The sequence below is a fragment of the Geotrypetes seraphini genome, chromosome 8 (assembly GCF_902459505.1).
Source record: "Geotrypetes seraphini chromosome 8, aGeoSer1.1, whole genome shotgun sequence".
Lineage (NCBI taxonomy): Eukaryota > Metazoa > Chordata > Amphibia > Gymnophiona > Dermophiidae > Geotrypetes > Geotrypetes seraphini.
The window spans coordinates 67,548,846-67,567,973 of record NC_047091.1 but is presented as its reverse complement, the minus strand read 5'-3'; the positions used below and the strand labels follow the sequence as shown (position 1 = coordinate 67,567,973).

At 46.3% G+C, this 19,128-nt stretch overlaps 1 protein-coding gene across 4 annotated transcripts in view; it reads left to right on the top strand.

The window, feature by feature from the left end:
* The window catches only part of POLA2 (DNA polymerase alpha 2, accessory subunit), a 154,848-nt gene that overhangs the window by 22,804 nt on the left and 112,916 nt on the right, over window positions 1-19,128 (top strand). For all 4 annotated transcript variants that reach the window (XM_033956268.1, XM_033956270.1, XM_033956266.1 and 1 more), the window contains exon 4: window positions 6,051-6,108. In XM_033956268.1, the coding sequence (XP_033812159.1) occupies window positions 6,051-6,108 (58 nt within the window). The remainder of the gene's footprint in view (window positions 1-6,050; window positions 6,109-19,128) is intronic.

Genomic DNA, 19,128 nt, shown 5'->3' with positions numbered 1-19,128 from the left:
AGTGATTTCTATTCCGCCATTACCTTGCGGTTCAAGGCAGATTACTTCCAAACTAAAAACAAGAATTACATTTCAACTTTGAAATAATAGAATAAACGATGAGATAAAATTTTAAGGGATAATTATGGGGTTTAGATAATGTTTGGTAATTAGAAAAAAATTAGAGAGTACTAAGGGTTTATAGAGTGTTGGATGTTGGGTTAGGATTGGTTGTGCTGGATAGGTTTAACGTGTTTTTTGAAGAGTATGGTTTTAATTTCTTTCTTGAAGGTTTTGTAATCTGTGGATGACGATAACAGAGTGCTGAGTTGTTTGTCCAACTTAGCTGCTTTGGAGGCTATTAAGTCAGAGTTTTTTTCGTTTGACATTTTTGGATGGTGGGTAATAGAATAGTGAATGGGTTCTTCTGTGTCTGATTGAGGAGGATTGATTTAGTCTGTTATTCCAGTAAGTTGGGCTTTCTCCGTTGATAGCCTTGTAAAGTAAGCAGTAGAATTTGAAGTTCACTCTTGCTTCTATTGGAAGCCAATGCGAGTCATGGTTTGCCTCTGTGATATGGTCATATTTTTTTAGTGAATAGACAAGTCTCAGGGCTGTATTCTGCACCGTCTGCAATTGCTTCATCATGGTCGCGGGACATGGTAGGTATAGTATGTTGCAGTAGTCCAGCATCCCAAGGATTAGAGATTGTACCAATAGTAGTGCACTATATAAATTGCTGTTTTTGAAAAGGATTATTAAATGCCACTTGTAATACTAAATAAAATATAGATATTCCATGCTTGTTAGTGCTGTTAGTATAACCTTTGACACTAATTCCTGCTATGTATAGTAAATCTAAGAAAATTTTAATTAATAACAGAAATACATAGGATATTTCTTTATGTACAGAATTGGGACTAATAAGGGAAAAGGAATGGGATTTGATATATCGCCTTTCTGTGGTTACAATCAAAGTGGTTTACAGATTGTACAGTATACAGGTACTTAATTTGTACCTGAAGCAATGGAGTGTTAACTGACTTGCCCAGAGTCACAAGGAGCTGCAACGAGAATCGAACCCAGTTCCCCAAGTTCTCAGGCTGCTGCATTAACCACTAGGCTGCTCCTCCTTTACAAGATACATTTACCGTATTTGCCAGCGTATAAGACGACTGGGCGTATAAGACGACCCCCCAACTTTTACAGTTAAAATATAGAGTTTGTTATATACTCGCCGTATAAGACTACCCCTTCTTCCGATTCGCGACCCCCCCCCCCAAGCCGGCAAAAACAGCTTTGCACCGCAGGCCCAGCCGCCCAAGACGAGTCGGAGGCCCCTACCCGCCGCATCCTGCACGTGGGCAGACTCAGCACAAACGCTGCTGATGGCCCCAATCGACACGCTGACCTCCCCGCGCACGCTGACCATCTTCTCTCTGCCTGCACTTTACCTGCGGCCCTCTTCGGCGACTCAGCAGGGGCAGCGATCAAGACAGGCTGCAAACGTCGGGACATTCCCTCTCTGAGTCCCGCCTATTTTGTTTCAACTTCCTGTTTCCGCATAGGCGAGACTCACAGAGGGAATGATCGCCCGAGGCTGGGAGGAACAGAAGATTTCTGCAAACACCATCGGGGCAGAAAATTTAACGGGTCCATCTCGCCGGTCCTGTGCGGACCGGCAGGAATTTTCTGCGGACCGGCGGTTGAAGAACTGTGATGTAAACAGTACCCGGCGTATAAGATGACCCCCGACTTTGGGGAGGATTTTAAGGTACTGAAAAGTCGTCTTATACGCCGGCAAATACGGTATTTGAAGTGTGAATTTAGAACCTGAACAAAAAATGCTGTCAATTAAAAACACGTAATACACTGTTATACATTTTAATATTTTTATTAAACCTTTAAAAAATTGTATTTATAAGAAATTCAAAACAGCAAATCAAAATGAACAATTTATACCGAAAAACTAGTATTCAAGGAGAAAAATTAAAATATGATCTTTTATAAGTTACAGGGTAATCTAGATTTTCTTGATAACTATCAAATATTTTGCATTTTTGTAATATATCTACAAGTAGCTCAAGACCACAAATTGAGGAATTGTAATAACTTGGGAGAAATTTTTAAATAAATCTTTGAAGAATTTGTCCTTGGAAAAAGAATTGCCTCCTTCATAGATGCCCTCAAATCTGATCTAATTATTATTAGAGAACAATCTCTGAACACTTACTTGGGTCAGTGGTAAATCAGTAACCACCAAAGCGGCATCTCTAATAATTTCAGGATATAATGGAATAGCTTTTTTGCAGTTAGTTTTAATGACTGGTCAAAATTTTCCAAGTGCAAGTGAGCTATTATCTTTCAAAGTCAATCTCATCCTCATTTGATAAGTAGGTACTGTCCCAATGTATGGCTTGATCAGTAATTATTGAACAATATATTTGTTATAAAGTATCCACTGAAAGATACCACACTAGAGGCTATTGAAGGATCAAATATAAGTTGGAAAAAAAGCCTCAAACTTCCATAGCAGCAGCACAAAACTCATAGCTGCCATCAGTCATATTATCGGCGTAAAAAACTCCACCAACAACCCGCACAATATCTCAGAAGTGAAAGTAAACTATTCAGGTGCACAACATAGGACTTATCTGTTGGTAGGGGGTTTCAGTCATCATCTATCCTTTTGTCACTGATTTTTGTGACCTTCTTTGCATCCAGCTGCTGTGCTGGCCCATACATCATGTGACAGTGCCAAGGTCTTGAGGACCAGATTAGTGTAACTCAGCACTCTCACTCTGATGATATTATTATTTTTGTTGAAGAAAGGTGCATTATATGAACCAAATTGGGCATATTCTTTAAATTATTTAAGGGATTTTAACAACATGATTTTGAATAAAGTATATTTCATATTAGGTAGGATGGAGGTTGAAAGCATATGATTACACCTGATGAGGATCGGTGAAGTAGGTACTGCAATAGCAGGAGCTATAAGAGGCCCCATGATCCCTTTCCAATCAAAAGTCTGATGCTTCCACCTTGTTTTTGATGTTTACAAAAAGTTGTAATGAACTCTAGGAAGAATTTTGGAAGTTTTTTCTTAAGACGGGTATCGTAACAAGTTTACACGAAATATGTTAACTTCCATTTTTTGAATGAAATAGTGGTTAGTATCCAAATCATAATCAGTTTCTGATACTTCACATTGATATAAATGCAGAACTGATACTATCTATGCTGTCTCTATAATCTAGCTCATTTCATATGGTAATTGTTATCAACATTTGTTGAGCTTAAGAATTTCCTATCTCTACAATTTTTGATGATATAATTGATGGCAGCTATGAGTTTTGTGCTATGTGCTGCTGCTATGGGAGTTTGAGGCTTTGAGCTGCGGCGACACCTCACGGGGCGGGAAGGGAAGCACTGAAAAATCACTCCAGCCGCTACATTCTTCGCAGTCCTGACTCCAAAACTGCCGATTCCAGCAGCGTGTGCAGCACTCTACACACGCTGCTTCGGGGCCTTCTACTGCCCTGTTTTGCTCTGCTGCGTCTCTGATTATGTCATCAGGGACGTGCCAGAGTAAATCAGGGCAGTAGAAGGCCCCGAAGCAGCGTGTGTAGAGTGCTGCACACGCTGCTGGAATCAGCAGGTTTGTTGGGACCACGGGAAGGGAAGGGGGGGTAAGGGAAATGCTACTGCTGCACAGGGAAGTGGTGTGGGGGGAGGGAATGCTGCTGCTGCTGCTGCACAGGGAAGTGGGGGGGATCGAAATGCTGCTGTACAGGGAAGTAGGGTGGGGGGAAATGCTGCTGCACAGGGACATGGAGGGGGAGGGAATGCTGCTGTAGCTGCTGCACAGGGAAGTGGGGGGGAAAGAAAGACAGACAGCTAGCACCCGTTAATGTAACGGGCTAAAATACTAGTTGTTGTATAAAGGGCTAATATCGGTACGTTCTGGACAATGTTGCTGCTCTACCTATACACCAACATAGAAACATGATGGCAAATGAAGGCCAAATGGCCTATCCAGCTAGTTTTGAGGCAATCTTAAAGGGTTCACGGAAGTTTCGCCCCCCACATTTCGCCCCCAGCAATTCGCCCCTCACATTTCGCCCCCGCACATTTCGCCCCCCGGATGTTTCGCCCCCACACATTTCGCCCCCCGGATGTTTCGCCCCCACACATTTCGCCCCCACACATTTCGCCCCCACATTTCGCCCCCCCACATTTCGCCCCCACATTTCGCCCCCACACATTTCGCCCCCGTCTCGGAGCGCAAATCCTTACCTCGGAGCGCAAATCAGTCCAGCTACTGTTGTGAGCGCGAGAGAAGCCAAGGGGGATCGAGGCTTCTGGAGAGATGCAATCAACTGCAGCATTAGACACCCTCCTGCTAGCGATCGGCGGAGTGTCGAGAGTGTCCTCTGGCAGGAGGGGTTGGGCACCCTCCTGCATGTGATCGGGGGGGGGGGGTTGGTCGGCCTTCCAGCAGGAGGAATTGACAGACAGCGGCGATTGGGGGAGGCGTCCTCCGGCAGGAGAGGGTGGGCATCCTCCTGCCGGTGATTGGGGGGTTGGTCGGCCTTTGGCAGGAGGGGTTGGGCACCCTCCTGCTAGCGATCGGCGGAGTGTCGAGAGTGTCCTCTGGCAGGAGGGGTTGGGCACCCTCCTGCATGTGATCGGGGGGGGGTTGGTCGGCCTTCCAGCAGGAGGAATTGACAGACAGCGGCGATTGGGGGGAGGCGTCCTCCGGCAGGAGAGGGTGGGCATCCTCCTGCCGGTGATTGGGGGGTTGGTCGGCCTTTGGCAGGAGGGGTTGGGCACCCTCCTGCTAGCGATCGGCGGAGTGTCGAGAGTGTCCTCTGGCAGGAGGGGTTGGGCACCCTCCTGCATGTGATCGGGGGGGGGTTGGTCGGCCTTCCAGCAGGAGGAATTGACAGACAGCGGCGATTGGGGGAGGCGTCCTCCGGCAGGAGAGGGTGGGCATCCTCCTGCCGGTGATTGGGGGGTTGGTCGGCCTTTGGCAGGAGGGGTTGGGCACCCTCCTGCTAGCGATCGGCGGAGTGTCGAGAGTGTCCTCTGGCAGGAGGGGTTGGGCACCCTCCTGCATGTGATCGGGGGGGGGGGGGTTGGTCGGCCTTCCAGCAGGAGGAATTGACAGACAGCGGCGATTGGGGGAGGCGTCCTCCGGCAGGAGAGGGTGGGCATCCTCCTGCCGGTGATTGGGGGGTTGGTCGGCCTTTGGCAGGAGGGGTTGGGCACCCTCCTGCATGTGATCAGGGGGGGTTGGTCGGCCTTCCAGCAGGAGGAATTGACAGACAGTGCACGCTACCTCGGCCTGCCCCGGAACTCTTCCTGCAGCCACCACCCGCCTAGGCAGGAACATGAAGTTGCTGTTGCAGGAAGAGTTCCGGGGCAGGCCGAGGTTAGAAGTCTCCTCCGATGGATACAGCGCCGTGGCTGCCATAACATTTAAAATAATAGTGATCGGGGGGGGGGGGGGGAGAGAGCAGGTGTGGGGAAGTCCGGAGCTGCAGGGCCGGTGTTAGAGGGAGTAAGAGCTGATGGTGCCACAGGGTCCCGCGTTGGGGGGGGGGACGCTGTCTCGCTTTGGCCAAGCCTCGATCCCCCTTGGCTTCTCTCGCGCTCACAACAGTAGCTGGACTGATTTGCGCTCCGAGGTAAGGATTTGCGCTCCGAGACGGGGGCGAAATGTGTGGGGGCGAAATGTGGGGGCGAAATGTGTGGGGGCGAAATGTGTGGGGGCGAAACATCCGGGGGGCGAAATGTGTGGGGGCGAAATGTGTCTGGGGGCGAAATGTGGGGGGCGAAATGTGAGGGGCGAATTGCTGGGGGCGAAATGTGGGGGGCGAACCTTCCGGATCCCATCTTAAAGTGCCTCTAAAATGATAGTTATCAGAATATTACTTTTTGAATATCCAGCCCTAAATTTTCAAAATGTGTTTTCTGTACCAGCCCTTTTTTAGCACAGCTAATACAATTAAATGTGTATTTAGCATACTGAATGTTACCATTTTTTCCATAACTAATTCCTTAAGCATTGATGCAGAAGTAGAAGAGGAGACCCTCTTGGATTCTTATACACCACCTGCAAAAGTATGTTGTAGTGTGAATTAGCATGTATAGAGTGACAGCATGGAAGCCTTGTGATAAGAGGCTCCTGGCAGAAGAGAAGTATCTTTGCTGCTGTTTTTCTGATATGCTTCCTGGAAAATTTTAGGCCCCTAAGAATTGACTTCTGTTTATAAAAAAATTTTTAAAGTTGAATTACGAGAGAAAATGAATATATCTACTACAGAGATAATGCCATTTGATGTTCGTATGGAATCTCATTTAGATTCATTATATTGTATAATATTATATTGCCCACCTAGTAAATGGAGTGAGATTAACACTGATGTTTCTGATTTTTCAGCACATAATTCGCTTAATTCTGGTCATACTTTATTGTTAGGAGATATTAATTTACATCTTGAAAACAAATGATCCGAATGTAAAAGACCTTTCAGCTTTTTTAGACTCTATAGAATTACAGCAATCTGCTACTACCGTAACATATGAAAAAGGTCATTATTTAGATTTGTTCTCTTTCACTAATCACTTTTTAGGTTGTTTTTTTTTCTTCTAATGGTTGGGATAAGGTCAATGGTCAGATAATTATTTATATGTTAAATTTGATAACTAACTGGAAAGAAAGGGGTTTAACCTACAGTAAAAAAGTGAAACAAGAAGGGTGGTCAAGAGGCAAAATAGATCAAATTTTATTCTGGCAGAAAAGTTATGGATTTTTATAAAGTTGAAAATTCAAGTGCTCATATACCGTATTTTTTGCTCCATAAGATGTACTTTTTTTTCCACCCAACAGTGAGTGGAAATGTCGGTGCGTCTTATGCAGCGAAGATACAAATGGCTGCTGTCAGCACTTCTCCCTTCCCCTCCTCCTCCCGTCAAAGTCCGGTACCTGAGCTCGCCTAACACCAAATCCCGCAGCCTTCCTTCTTCGGTCCCCCGACCACATCTAACACAACTTCTCTCCCTTGCAAACATTCCACATATTCCGGAAACAGGAAGAGGAAGAGGAAGAGGAAACAGGAAGAGGGTGGGACTTGTTGCAGTCGATCTCCACTCTCCATTGGGAAACCAGAGCTGGGGGACTGGAGCAGTTTCTATGGCACTCATGTACAAGTGTAAGAGCCTCTCTGTGAGCTCCTATGTACCCAGGGTCTGCCTCCTATTCCCTTCATTAAGAAATTCAGCGCAGCCGCATTTGCTGTCTGCCTAGGCTCATACAGCTAATGCGCTCGCTGACACGTGCAAGGGCCGGCAGCATCAAATTCAGGGGATACCTGATCTACTAGGCATGCATGTGGTGACCTGCTAGGTAAGGAGCAAATTACCTTTTCCAATTCAGCCAGCATGTCATTTACCAGTATATTAATGGTGCAGAGCCTCCCAGTATCTGGAACTTATTGTATTTCTCCTTCAGTCAGATGTGGTGGTGGTGGGGATGTTGGTTTAGCTTTGGTTTGGGGAACTGGTAGCATTTATGGGTTGTTGTGTTTTTTTATCTGATTTCTGAAACCTATCAGAACACAGGGTCTCGGAGATAAGTTGGATCGCTTGATAGTTATTTGGAGGGATGGGGAGAGGGGGTTATCGCAACATACCTGCCTAATTTTCAAGATCCTACATGACATTCTTCCTCCCCTAATCCCATTATCCTGGAATTCTTTGAGACCTGACACTACCAAATCCGCCCACATACTCAAACTATCTTTCCCCTCATTAAAAGACGTCATGTATGCAGGTAAATTAGGGAAATCCCTTTTCTTCAAATTCACTGAGCTTTGGAATAACCTCCCTGCCCCTCTGCAAAACCTAGGCTCATTCCAATTATTCCGAAAGCATCTGAAAACCTGGCTTTTCTCCAAAACGTAAAGCTATCTATTTAAAATGTAAAGCTAGCTATCCTCTTCATAACCTCTAATTTCCTATTATGTTCTTCTCTCATTTATTGAATTACCTGTAAACCATGCCGAGCTCTATCTTTATGGAGATGATGTGGTATACAAACTTAAGGTTTAGTTTAGTTTAGTACTGGTATAGAGTTATAGGTTTTCTATATTATTATGGAAATATTGGTGATGGAGATGTTGATCTTTGTGTGTTGTATTATCTTTACTGAGATATTTATGCAATTTTGCTGAATTCACTGCTTTGGCCTTTGATGTGCTATGGCAACAATAAAAATTGTTTATACATAATGGTGCAGAGCCTGGCAGGGAGGGGGACAGGGTGCAGAGCCTGGCAAGGAATGTGGGGTTGGGTGCAGAGCCTGGCAGGGAATGAGGGGGGCTGGGTTCAGAGCCTGGTATATATTAGTACACAATTTGGTTCAGAATGTTTTTTTTCTTGTTTTCCTCCTCTAAATCTAGGGTGCGTTTTATGGTCAGGTGCGTCTCATGGAGCGAAAAATATGGTAATTAGAACATGAAATTCAATGTTGTACATCTGTTTTAGATGAAATAGTTCCTTTATGGTCAGGTTTTAGAAGAAAAATCTGTTCTGGTTTTCAGAAGATTTAATTATATTAAAAAGAGAATGTAGGAAATTGGAAAAATATTGGAAGAAAGTAGGTACTGAAGAAAACAAGGATTAATTGGAGAATTATGATTCAAAAGTATAAAGCTTAATTAACAGAATATTATTCCAACCTTATAGGGGTGGAGCATATAGATAATAAGAAATTGTTTTCAATCGTTAATTTCTTAAGAAAAGCTGATGATATTACATCGGTTGATAAATCAAATATTCCATTGTCAAATGAGTTAGCTAATTATTTTAAATCAAATGTAGAAACCCTGAGAACAGAAATTTTATTAAAATCACAATAATTTTTAATGAATGAAGATATAAAGGAGTCATTAATTCCAGTGAATACAGTTTGGGACTCTCTTGAGAAACCAGTGTCCCAAGAGGTAGAAAAATTGTTTAAGAAATATATTAAGGGAAAGGGATTGGGACTTGTATACCACCTTTTTGTAGTTTTACAACCATATTCAAAGTGGTTTACATATAGGTACTTCAAGTATTTCCCCCGCGGGCTCACAATCTATCTAATGTACTTGGGGCAGTGGAGGATTAAGTAACTTGCCCAGGGTCATAAGTCTTATTGTATGTTAGATTCTTGCCCTAATCAGCCGATTGCCCGTTCAGGGACAGTTGCTTTTCGGCCAGTGTGCAGGATCACAGGCCTAAGTCGCTGCTGTGAATAGATCCCATTCTTCCATGGGTTCGGGATGTCCTAATTTTCATCCTTTCAGGCATGCTTATCCGTACTTGGACCTTTCCGAGGGCCAGTGGTCATCTTCATCTGCCAGACCACGGTTCTGCGGTTCTCGACATCAGTCATCCAGGGAGAGTTGTCCGGCGGCTCCTGCAAAGAAGCAATTCTGATGCCATCAGAGGGTGGTTGTCGGTTTATCTGGCATTCGGAATGGCAGGTCATTACCTCCAACTGCTGGGTCTTTGAGGTTCTCAGGGATGGCTACAAACTGGAATTTCTCTGTCCTCTGACCAAGCATTTTTGGGATTCCCCAGTGGGCTGCCCCAAGCATGCGGTTCAGGCACAGTCCACAGATTACATTACATTAGTGACTTATATTCCGCCTGTACCTTGCAGTTCTAGGCGGATTACAAAAGAGCTTACTGGACATTTCCAGGAAAGTTACAATTTTGGGTAACAAATGAGATGAGGTAGCTGGATATTTCCAGGAGATATTGCAAATTAGTTAACAAGTAAGACAACTGGATATTTCTAGGCAATATTACAAATAAAATAACAAAAGAGCTAACTGGACATTTCCAGGAAAGTTACAATTTTGGGTTACAAATGAGATGAGGTAGCTGGATATTTCCAGGAGATATTGCAAATTAGATAACAAGACAACTGGACATTACTCAATATTGCGGCCATCATATTTAATAAAATGCTAGCTGCGCATGCGCACTCTCGCTGCGTGTTCCCTGATCTGTCGTGCTAGGCGAGAGTGCGCATGCCCGCTTAGTACGTCACCACAGCCTCCCTGCTCTCCATCTCGCGCCGCTGCAATAACGGCCCCACACTTGAGACTCGCCTTTGTTCCGAAGCCGGCAAAGAAGGCTCTCCCCAATCTGAAAAGCTACCCGGACTCTATGTCATCGAGGCTCCTAGCCGGAGCGGGATCGGACATCCTTCCACAGGGCAGCAACTGACGTCAGGGGCCGAGGGGCACTCCTCGCTTACTTTTTGCCCCTCTCCAACTACCGGCTTTCTACCCCACCCCCTTCCCAATACCACACCTTCTATGTGACCTCTGCTCCCCCCCACGCCCTACCTCCCCCTTCCCTTCCCATGCGCTCTCTACCTCCGACTCCCTATCCCCGGGCTCCACATTGACGGCTCGCGCCAGGCTCCCACGCAAACCGACGCCGGCTCTCCCGTTCGGAGCTTTCTCTTCCCCCCCATTCCGCCCTTATGACTTCCGCGTTTCCCGCTGCACCCCCCACAAGGAGGACTGAGCGCGGGTGTGGGGGGTGGGGAGCGGTACCACCGGCTTCCGGGCAGGATATTTCAGAGGAAAAGTCCCAAACTTGACGACTGTGGGTTAGGGAGAGGAAGAAGGAGGTAGAGAGAGATGCCAGATCTGCAAGGTAGAAGGAAGGGAATAGGTGAAGGGAAGAAAATAGAGAGACTAGATTGGACAGACAGGGGAGGGCTGCAGGGAATGAGAAATCAAGTTTCAAGTATTTACAATGCATCCATCACATAAAGATGTACCATTCAGTGTCCCAGTGCTCCAGAGCAGGGGGGAAAAGGAAGGGAGGCCTACTGAAGGACAGGGTAGGTAAAAGGAAGGGAGAATGGACAGGGGGAGCAGGCAAGGGGTGGTGGTGGACAGCCAAGGAAAAATAAAGACAGAAAGCGCAAAGGAGAGACAGAGAGAGAGAAAGAATTAAAGACATACACACACACACACACACACACATATATTCTAGCACTCGTTAATGTAACGGGCTATAAGACTAGTTACTCAATATTATTGAATATTGCGGCCATAGAACCCATTCCAGAGCGAGACTCAGGCTCTGGGAGATACTCAGTATACTTCTTCATTCCAAAGAAAGGCTGTGATGATTGGAGACCATTCTGAACCTCAAGGTGGTCAATGCGGCGCTGAAAGTGCCTCACTTTCGCATGGAGATGATGCGCTCAGTGATAGTTGGAGACGCAGGGGAAGTTTCTAGCCTCCCCGGATTTGATGAAGGCGTATCTCCACATTCTCTTTTTTCTAGACTACCAGAAGTATCTGAGGTTCCAAGTTTTATTAAAATTTGTTATCCCGCTTATCAAATTTCTAAGCGGCTTACAGTAATAAAATTCTAAAAAGTGAGTGATATACAAACATTAGTAATTAATAGGACAATATGAATTTTCATTTGGACATTACAGACTGACTATGGTTACAAGAAGTAAAAGGGGAAGAAATACAATTTTAGATAGGATAGGAAGACGTAGAAGGTAAGCATATGTAGTAAAGAGAGATTACATGTTTGGTAAAAAAAATAGATTGGATTGTCTTAAATTATGTTTAAATGATTTTTATTATTCCAGCAGTAAGAAGCAAATACAAACAGTAGTACCATTCAGGAAATAACATTTTCAACAATGTAATCAGTTCCCCTCCCATCCCCCCTCCCCTCCCCTCCCCAAGAATCCATGGCCAGTCCAACAGCTGAGAGTGGGAATAAAATCTTAAAGATTCAAAAGTCTACTGCGAGCATGCGGTGTGAGGTCCTGCCAGAAGTGCTCCCACACCTGACAAAATTTGCGACCCGTACCAAGAGCCAAGTCTCCCACTATGCGTCTCTCCAGTGTTGCATGCACTATCATTAGGGATCTCCATTGTGCATATGACGGGGGATCATGGGAGAGCCAGTTGATGAGGATGGCTTTTTTTCCATCAAAAGGGCTCGGGAGATAAATGCTGACATTCCCCTGGGTTTGGGCGAGGCTATATTATAAAATCCAAATAACGCCCTCGGTTGCGGAAGCCATCGCCTTCCCCAAAGCGATGTGGTATATAGGCCAAGATGTCTCCAAAACTGTTGGATTGCGGGGCAGGCCCAAAATATGTGACTCAAAGATGCGTGAGCCTGATTGCATTTTGGGCAAGAATGCGACGCAGTAATCCCCATCCGGGCTGCACGTTCTGGTGGAATGTAAAGTCTAAGAACAATTTTCAATTGCATTTCCCAGTGAGTAATATTGGGTGACACCTTCTGAATGTTCTTCAGGACCCGTTGTAATTATTGAGCAGTCAACTGGCAATGCAAGTCCTCAGCCCACGCTGTCGCTAATATATCCAGATTTGTACTTGGTTGGCAATCCCGGATTCCCACAATATGAAATCGTAGAGGAATCCTCTGTTGGGCTGAAAGGCTGAAGAGTTCCAAAAGCGCCTCCCTGCAGACTTCAGTAAGGGCAGCCACTGGGAGGGACTGAACATAGTGACGGATCTGGTAATAGGCGAAGAAATCATTAGCCTGTAGGTCAAAAGTTCGTTGCAGCTCGGCAAATGTGACCAGGCTCTCCTCCTCCGAAAACAGGTGAAAAAGATATTGTAGACCTTGCCTAAGAAAGGTGGCATTTTGCATGCCCGGCTGGAAAGCTCCGTTACCCTGTATAGGCAAATATAAAGACACCCTAGAAGACAATTTGGCTGTTTAACAGACCCATCTTCATGTCCTTTTGGCTGGCGTAAAAATGGGGTAGTGAGACACCAAAGGACGCATCCTCGGATCTGCCACATGTAGAAAATAGCTCACATGGAACGGAGCCAGCAAAGATAACTCCAGTGGTGTAGCAGAAAAATCAGATGTTCCTCTAAACCAGTGGTTCTTAACCTTGTTGGAGGTACTGAACCCCACCAGTTTCATATGCGTGTTCACCGAACCCTTCTTTATTGGAAAAATAAAATATGATTTTTACAAATTCAAAACATAGGTATACAGTGAGGGAAAAAATAATATCAATTTTGAAAACAAAAGAGGTTCTCCTATATTTTGAATAATAATAACATAATAATGAAATTTACTGCAAATCAGTGTGACTTCTGCTGTTGATTGATAGATCAAGAAACCGAGTACACGATCAGTCTTGATCAAAATCACTGAATAACTGATAGATGATTGAACGTGACTGAAGCGCTATATGAGTCGGAGGTGTGTTTTGACCTCCGCCGAACCCGCGAGACTGACTCACCAAACCCCTGGGGTTCGGTCGAACCTAGGTTAAGAACCACTGCTCTAAACCAATCATTAATATATCTCATCTGACAAGCCATAGCGTACCAACGTACATTTAATAAACCATAGTCCCCCCTATCCCTGGGCAGACACATCCGTTGCAAGGGCATACGTGTCGCTTACCACCCCATAGAAAACGCTGTAGCTCTTTCGTTAAACGAATGTTATGGGCATGGGACAGCAGCAGAGGTAAAACCTGAAAGCGATATAACCATTTGGGAAAGAGCACCATATTAAAAAGGGCTACCCGGCCCGCCACCGATAAGGGAAAAGTGGACCAATTCTGTAGATGTTGTGAGGTGTCTTGAAGCAATGGGGTGATATTGCTGGTGTACAGGGTCGTAAGGTCTCGGGGGATCTGTACCCCCAAATAGCAAATTGAAGTCTGAGCCCATGTAAATGGGAAGTGACCGCTCCAGGTCTGTTGTAGTGTCAGGGGGCTAGCTAGGGCCATAGATTTCTGGTAGTTCAACGTAAATCCCGAATAAAATTTGAATTCGTCAAGCGCTTGCAATAAATATCGAACAGAGTGAGCGGGGTCAGTTAGTAAAAATAATAGGTCATCTGCAAAGGCCAACACTTTAAGTGAATGAGTCCCAAAGTCCACACCCACTATGTCGGGGTCCTGAGACACTGTGCGAAAAAAGGGTTCGAGGTACAATAGAAATAAGAGGGGTGATGGGGGACAGCCCTGTTGAGTTCCCCTCTCAATAGGTATTGGGTCAGTAATAATGTCATTGACAAGTAGTCTTGCTGTTGGAGTGGAATATAAAGTGCGTAATGCCGAGGCGAACCAGCCAGATATCCCCATACAATTTAACACTTCAAAGAGGTACGTTCAATTGACCTGGTCGAATGCCTGTGCCGCATCCAAACTGAGTAGAAGCATAGGAGTGTGATGGAATTGCGTGTGCGCTAAGGCTATCAATGCTTTACGTACGTTGTGTACTGCTTGTCTACCCTGTACAAAGCCGACTTGTGTGGATGCAATCACACAAGGGGAGAAGGGTCGCTAATCTATCAGCTAAGATTTTGGGCAGAATTTTGATGTCTACATTCAGCAAAGAAATTGGGCGATAGGACTCGGGAGCAGAACTGTTTTTGCCAGGCTTCAATATCAACATGATTAAAGCCTCATTCGCTTCTCCAGGGAAATGTTCATCCTGGATTACCTGGGAGTAATAGTCCCTCAAAAAAGGACTAAGCTGCCCTGAGAGCAGTTTATAAAATTCTGCCGTAAAGCCATCCGGCCCTGGAGCCGAAAAGTTTCGTTGATTGTGGATAGCTTTATGTAGTTCTTTAGGGGTGATGGGTGCATTAAGAAACCTAAAATCCGAGTCAGAGAGCGGCTGTAAACCGGAATCCGTGAAATAGTCCTTAATAAGGGGTTCAGCTCCCGAGTCCCGGCGCCCATATATCTTCCCGAAGTGGGACTGAAAAAGTTGTGCAATGTGTTCAGTAATGTGGTGAAATTGGCCCGTACTATCCCTCAATCCCAGAACATAACGGTGACCCCGCACCTGGGAAGTCAAGCGGGCTAATAACTTCCCTGCCCGATTTCCATAGTGATGGTAGTGAAATTTTTGATACAAGAGCATTTTCACCGTGCGCTCATGTATATAGGAGTTGAGGGTCGTTTCCACGGAAGCTAAGTGTTCCCTAGCGTGGTGGGTCGGGAACAGGGTATACTGACGCTTAGCGCTTGCTAGTTCTTTTTCCAACCGCAGTATTCCCCGGGACAAACGGCGATTACGCGCTATTACATAAGCTATACAATCTCCTCTGAGCACCACCTTAGCCGTGCTCCAAAACAGTGTCGGATCATTGCTATGCTGACCATTAAAGTCTAGGAATTCACCCCATTTAGTCGTTAGGTATGTTTTGAAATGGTCATCAGAAAATAGATAACTAGGAAAGCACCAACGTACCGCGTAAACCGAAGCCCACATTCACATCTAGCCAGATCATCGCGTGATCTGAAATCACTGCCGGGCCTATTACCGCTGCATCCACATTTAGAAATGCTCTGCGCGTGGTAAGGATGTAATCTATCCTAGATTGTGTGTTATGTGCTCTGGAGCGGTGTCGGTAATCCCGTTCAGTGGTATGGAGAATTCTCCAAGGGTCCACCAGATCTAAAGTGGCGCAAAGATAGGGCAGGCCTCTGGTATGAGATATACTCGCACCAGGTCCCGGCTGAGAACGATCACAAGTCGGGTCAAACACCTGATTGAAATCCCCTGCAATGTATACTGGATCAGTAACCCGCCCAAGAAGCATGGCAGTTAGACCCTCAAAGAAGGAATGGTCATAGGTATTAGGTGCATATACATTCATCAAGTAAAAGGAATATGTGCCTACTGACAACTGCAGCAAGAGGTAGCGGCCCTGTGGGTCCGAGGCTACTACTTTCGCAGTGTAAGACAATGTCTTACTAATCAGTATCGCCACCCCTGCCCGCTTATGAGTTGAAGATGCTGCATGCACTGCGGCTACCCAGGACCTCCTCAATTTCTGATGTTCCAAGTCTGTAAGTCGGGTTTCTTGCAGACAGGCTATGTCGACCTTATGTCGTTTGAGCTATGTTAAAATTTTTGTTCGTTTTATGGGAGAGGTAATGCCCGAAACATTCTAGGATACTATTCTCAAAGTGTTAGCCAGCAGGTATAAAAGGGGCTAGTACAAACATATAAAATGCTAAGTGCGGAAAAAATCCACCCCGGGTTCCCAGCCATACCCAGGGCAGCCACATGACGCTCAGGACCTGCCTGAGCAACACTAGTAAATGTCAGGTGCAGGAGTCTCGCAGCAGGGTCTGATCCCACCCTTCCCAATAATTGAAAGAATACCAGCAGCAACCACGTAGGCCAAGGACTCCCCCCCCCTGGAACCCCAACCCCCCCCTCCCTTCCCAACCTTCTCCCCAATTGCATGGTTGTGGTCACAGCCTCAGGTTCCCCCTAGGCGGTCCCAAAGGTGTGAAAGATCACAAAACAATGCCACTCCGGGCCCCGAGTTCCCATACAGTAAATACAATAGTCATAAGAGCAGTCTGCAGAGCAAATGAACGTTAGGATGAGCTCAAATATACAGTATATCAATTTCTGAACTAGAACAGGAAAAAACACAAAATTGTAAACAAACTTAAACCAGAATTGCAAGTAACAGCCATATTATCAGAGATCCAGGCTTCCCCCAAACCAGGAGAGCCTGGTGCATCCACAATGCCACAGGCACACAGGAGCATGTAACAAACAAGGAAGCACACCATGTGCTCTTTCATGTAAGGTCCGACTGGGGCAACACCTGAATGTTCACATAAAGGGCTGCCTCAGCCGCAGCCTCAAATACCTGCCAGCGTCCCTGATGGTAAATTTTCAAAGTGGCTGGATATAAAAAGAGAAAGCGTTTTTTTTTTTTCAGCCAAAGAGGAGCAAAGTGGGTAGAATTGCTTCCTGCGCTCCGTTAGGGCCACAGAGTAGTCCTGGAAAATGCGCACCTCAGACTCCTCAAATGCTAAAGTCTCCCGAAGTTGTTTATATTTGCGCAAGATTTCCACTTTATGGTTATAGTTTAAAAGTTTGGCTATTACCATGCGAGGCCTCGCCTCTCTTGCTTGTTCTCGGCCTAGCCGGTGTGCTCTCTCCAGTCGAATAGGCCCCAGGCCCTCCTTCAAGGGAAAGGAACTGGTCAGCCAGGCCTCCAGCACCTGCAGGAGCTTAGGACCGGGTACTGTTTCCGGAATCCCCAAAAAACGTAAGTTAGATCTTCTGGATCTATTTTCAAGATCATCCAGTCTTTCTGCTTGTTTTTGAGTCAGAGCCTGCAGTTCCTGTAACATGGTGTCATGTGCCTGCTGTGTATCCTCGACGCTGGAAACCTGAGTCTCCAGCGCTGCGGTGCGGCTAGTAGTCTCCATAAGTAGATTTTCAAGCTTTTGGAGCTGTTCAGAAAGTTTTTCTATGCTGGGCTGCATTGCCACTGTTACTGCTTGAGTAAGGGCCGTCAGCGCCTCCGGCGCTATTTGTTGAATCGTGACTGTGGAGGTAACCGGCGCCATTTTGTCAGCGCCGTGCTGCGGGTGGTCCTGATCCTTTTTTTGAGTGCGGGTGGACATCGGCGACGCAGGAGAGGACAGAAATCTGTCCATATATTGTGCACAGCAAGCGCTGCAAAGCGCTATCTCCCGGCTCACCTCCAAAGGCTAGTAACAGGGCGCTTCAGGACTCGGGGCCCGGGAGCTCAGGCAGCTTGCTTCTGCCTTGGCTCAGTGCATCACGTGATCTCCTAGGTTGTCTTAAGTTATAGGTCGAACGCATCTTTGAACAAGATGGTCTTTAGGTTTGATTTGAATCTATCGAGGTTGATTTCTTCTCGGAGGTGATTAGGCATTGAATTCCATAATTCCATGTTTTGGGGCAACATTTTCAGTTTGCAGTGATGCCCTTTGGGTTGTTAATAGCACCCAGGACTTTCACCAAACTGGTGGTGGTGGTGGTGGTGATGGCAGCCCATCTTCGCACCTTGGATGTCGTGGTTCACCTATATCTGGACAACTGGTTGATTAGAGTTCCCTTGCAGTCTGAAGGGCATCCGACTGTTCATCAAGTGGTACAGTTTCTGCTGCACCTGGGCTGGGTGATCTGCTTCATGAGGAGTCACTTCGAGCAGATGCAGGATTTGGAATACCTGGGAGTTCACTTTCACACGTGTCAGGACATAGTGTTCCTGCCTGTGTCCCGTCAGGAGAAGCTTTGGCAGGTTCTCAGGGCCCTTCTGGCCTCTCTGATCTCAACGGCATGGCAGTATCTCCAGGTTCTGGGGACTATGGTGGCAACGATCGATGTGATCCTTTGAGCCAAAGCCCGCCTACATCCGCTGCAGGATGCTCTGCTTTGGTGTTGGAATCCCCAGTGGGACCCATTACACGCACCCCTGCCCTGGACGACTGTGGCTCAGAACATTCTTGCATGGTGGTTGCGACCCCTCTCGCTATCCAGTGGCTTTCCTCTCCGGATTTCAGATTCGGTGATTCTGTTAATGTACATGAGTCTCATAGACTGGGGAGCAGTGTGTATGACCGTCTCTGTTCAGGGCTAGTGAATGTCCTCAGAACGCAAGTGGCTCTCCTCCACTTTGCGGGTCGTCTCCATCACTGAGCCGTGAGCATCTTTTCGGACAATGCCATGGTGGTGGCTTATGTCAATCGGCAGAGGGGCACGAGGAGTCCTTCCCTGAGTGTGGAGGCTCAGTTTCTCTTCTGGTGAGCGGAGAGACACTTTGTGGCGCTGTCAGTGGCGCACGTAGCAGGAGTGAACAATGTTCAAGTTGATTTTCTCAGTTGTCAGACTCTGGATCTCGGAGAGTGGTCTCTGTCTCAAAGATCATTCGATTGCATAGTAGATCAATGGGGGTGTCCCACATTCGATCTCAGGCAACTGCAGCCAACAAGACAGTAGATCGGTTCTTCAGTCAATTTCGTGAGGCCGGCAGTGTCGGCCTGGATGCTCTGATTCAGCCCTGGCCACGAGTAGGTCTCCTATATGTCTTCGCTCAGTGGTCCATGATAGGGTTTCTGTTAAGCTGGATAGCAGCCTACGGAAATACAGTGATCCTTGTCGCACCCGATTGGCCGAGGCAGCCATAGTATGCCGACTTGGTTTGTCTCCAGTGGGATCAGGGACTCCGGCTACCTTTGTCACCCTCGCCTCTTCACGCAAGGTCTGATTGCGCTGCAGGATCTGGACTGCTTTGGTCTTACAGCATGGC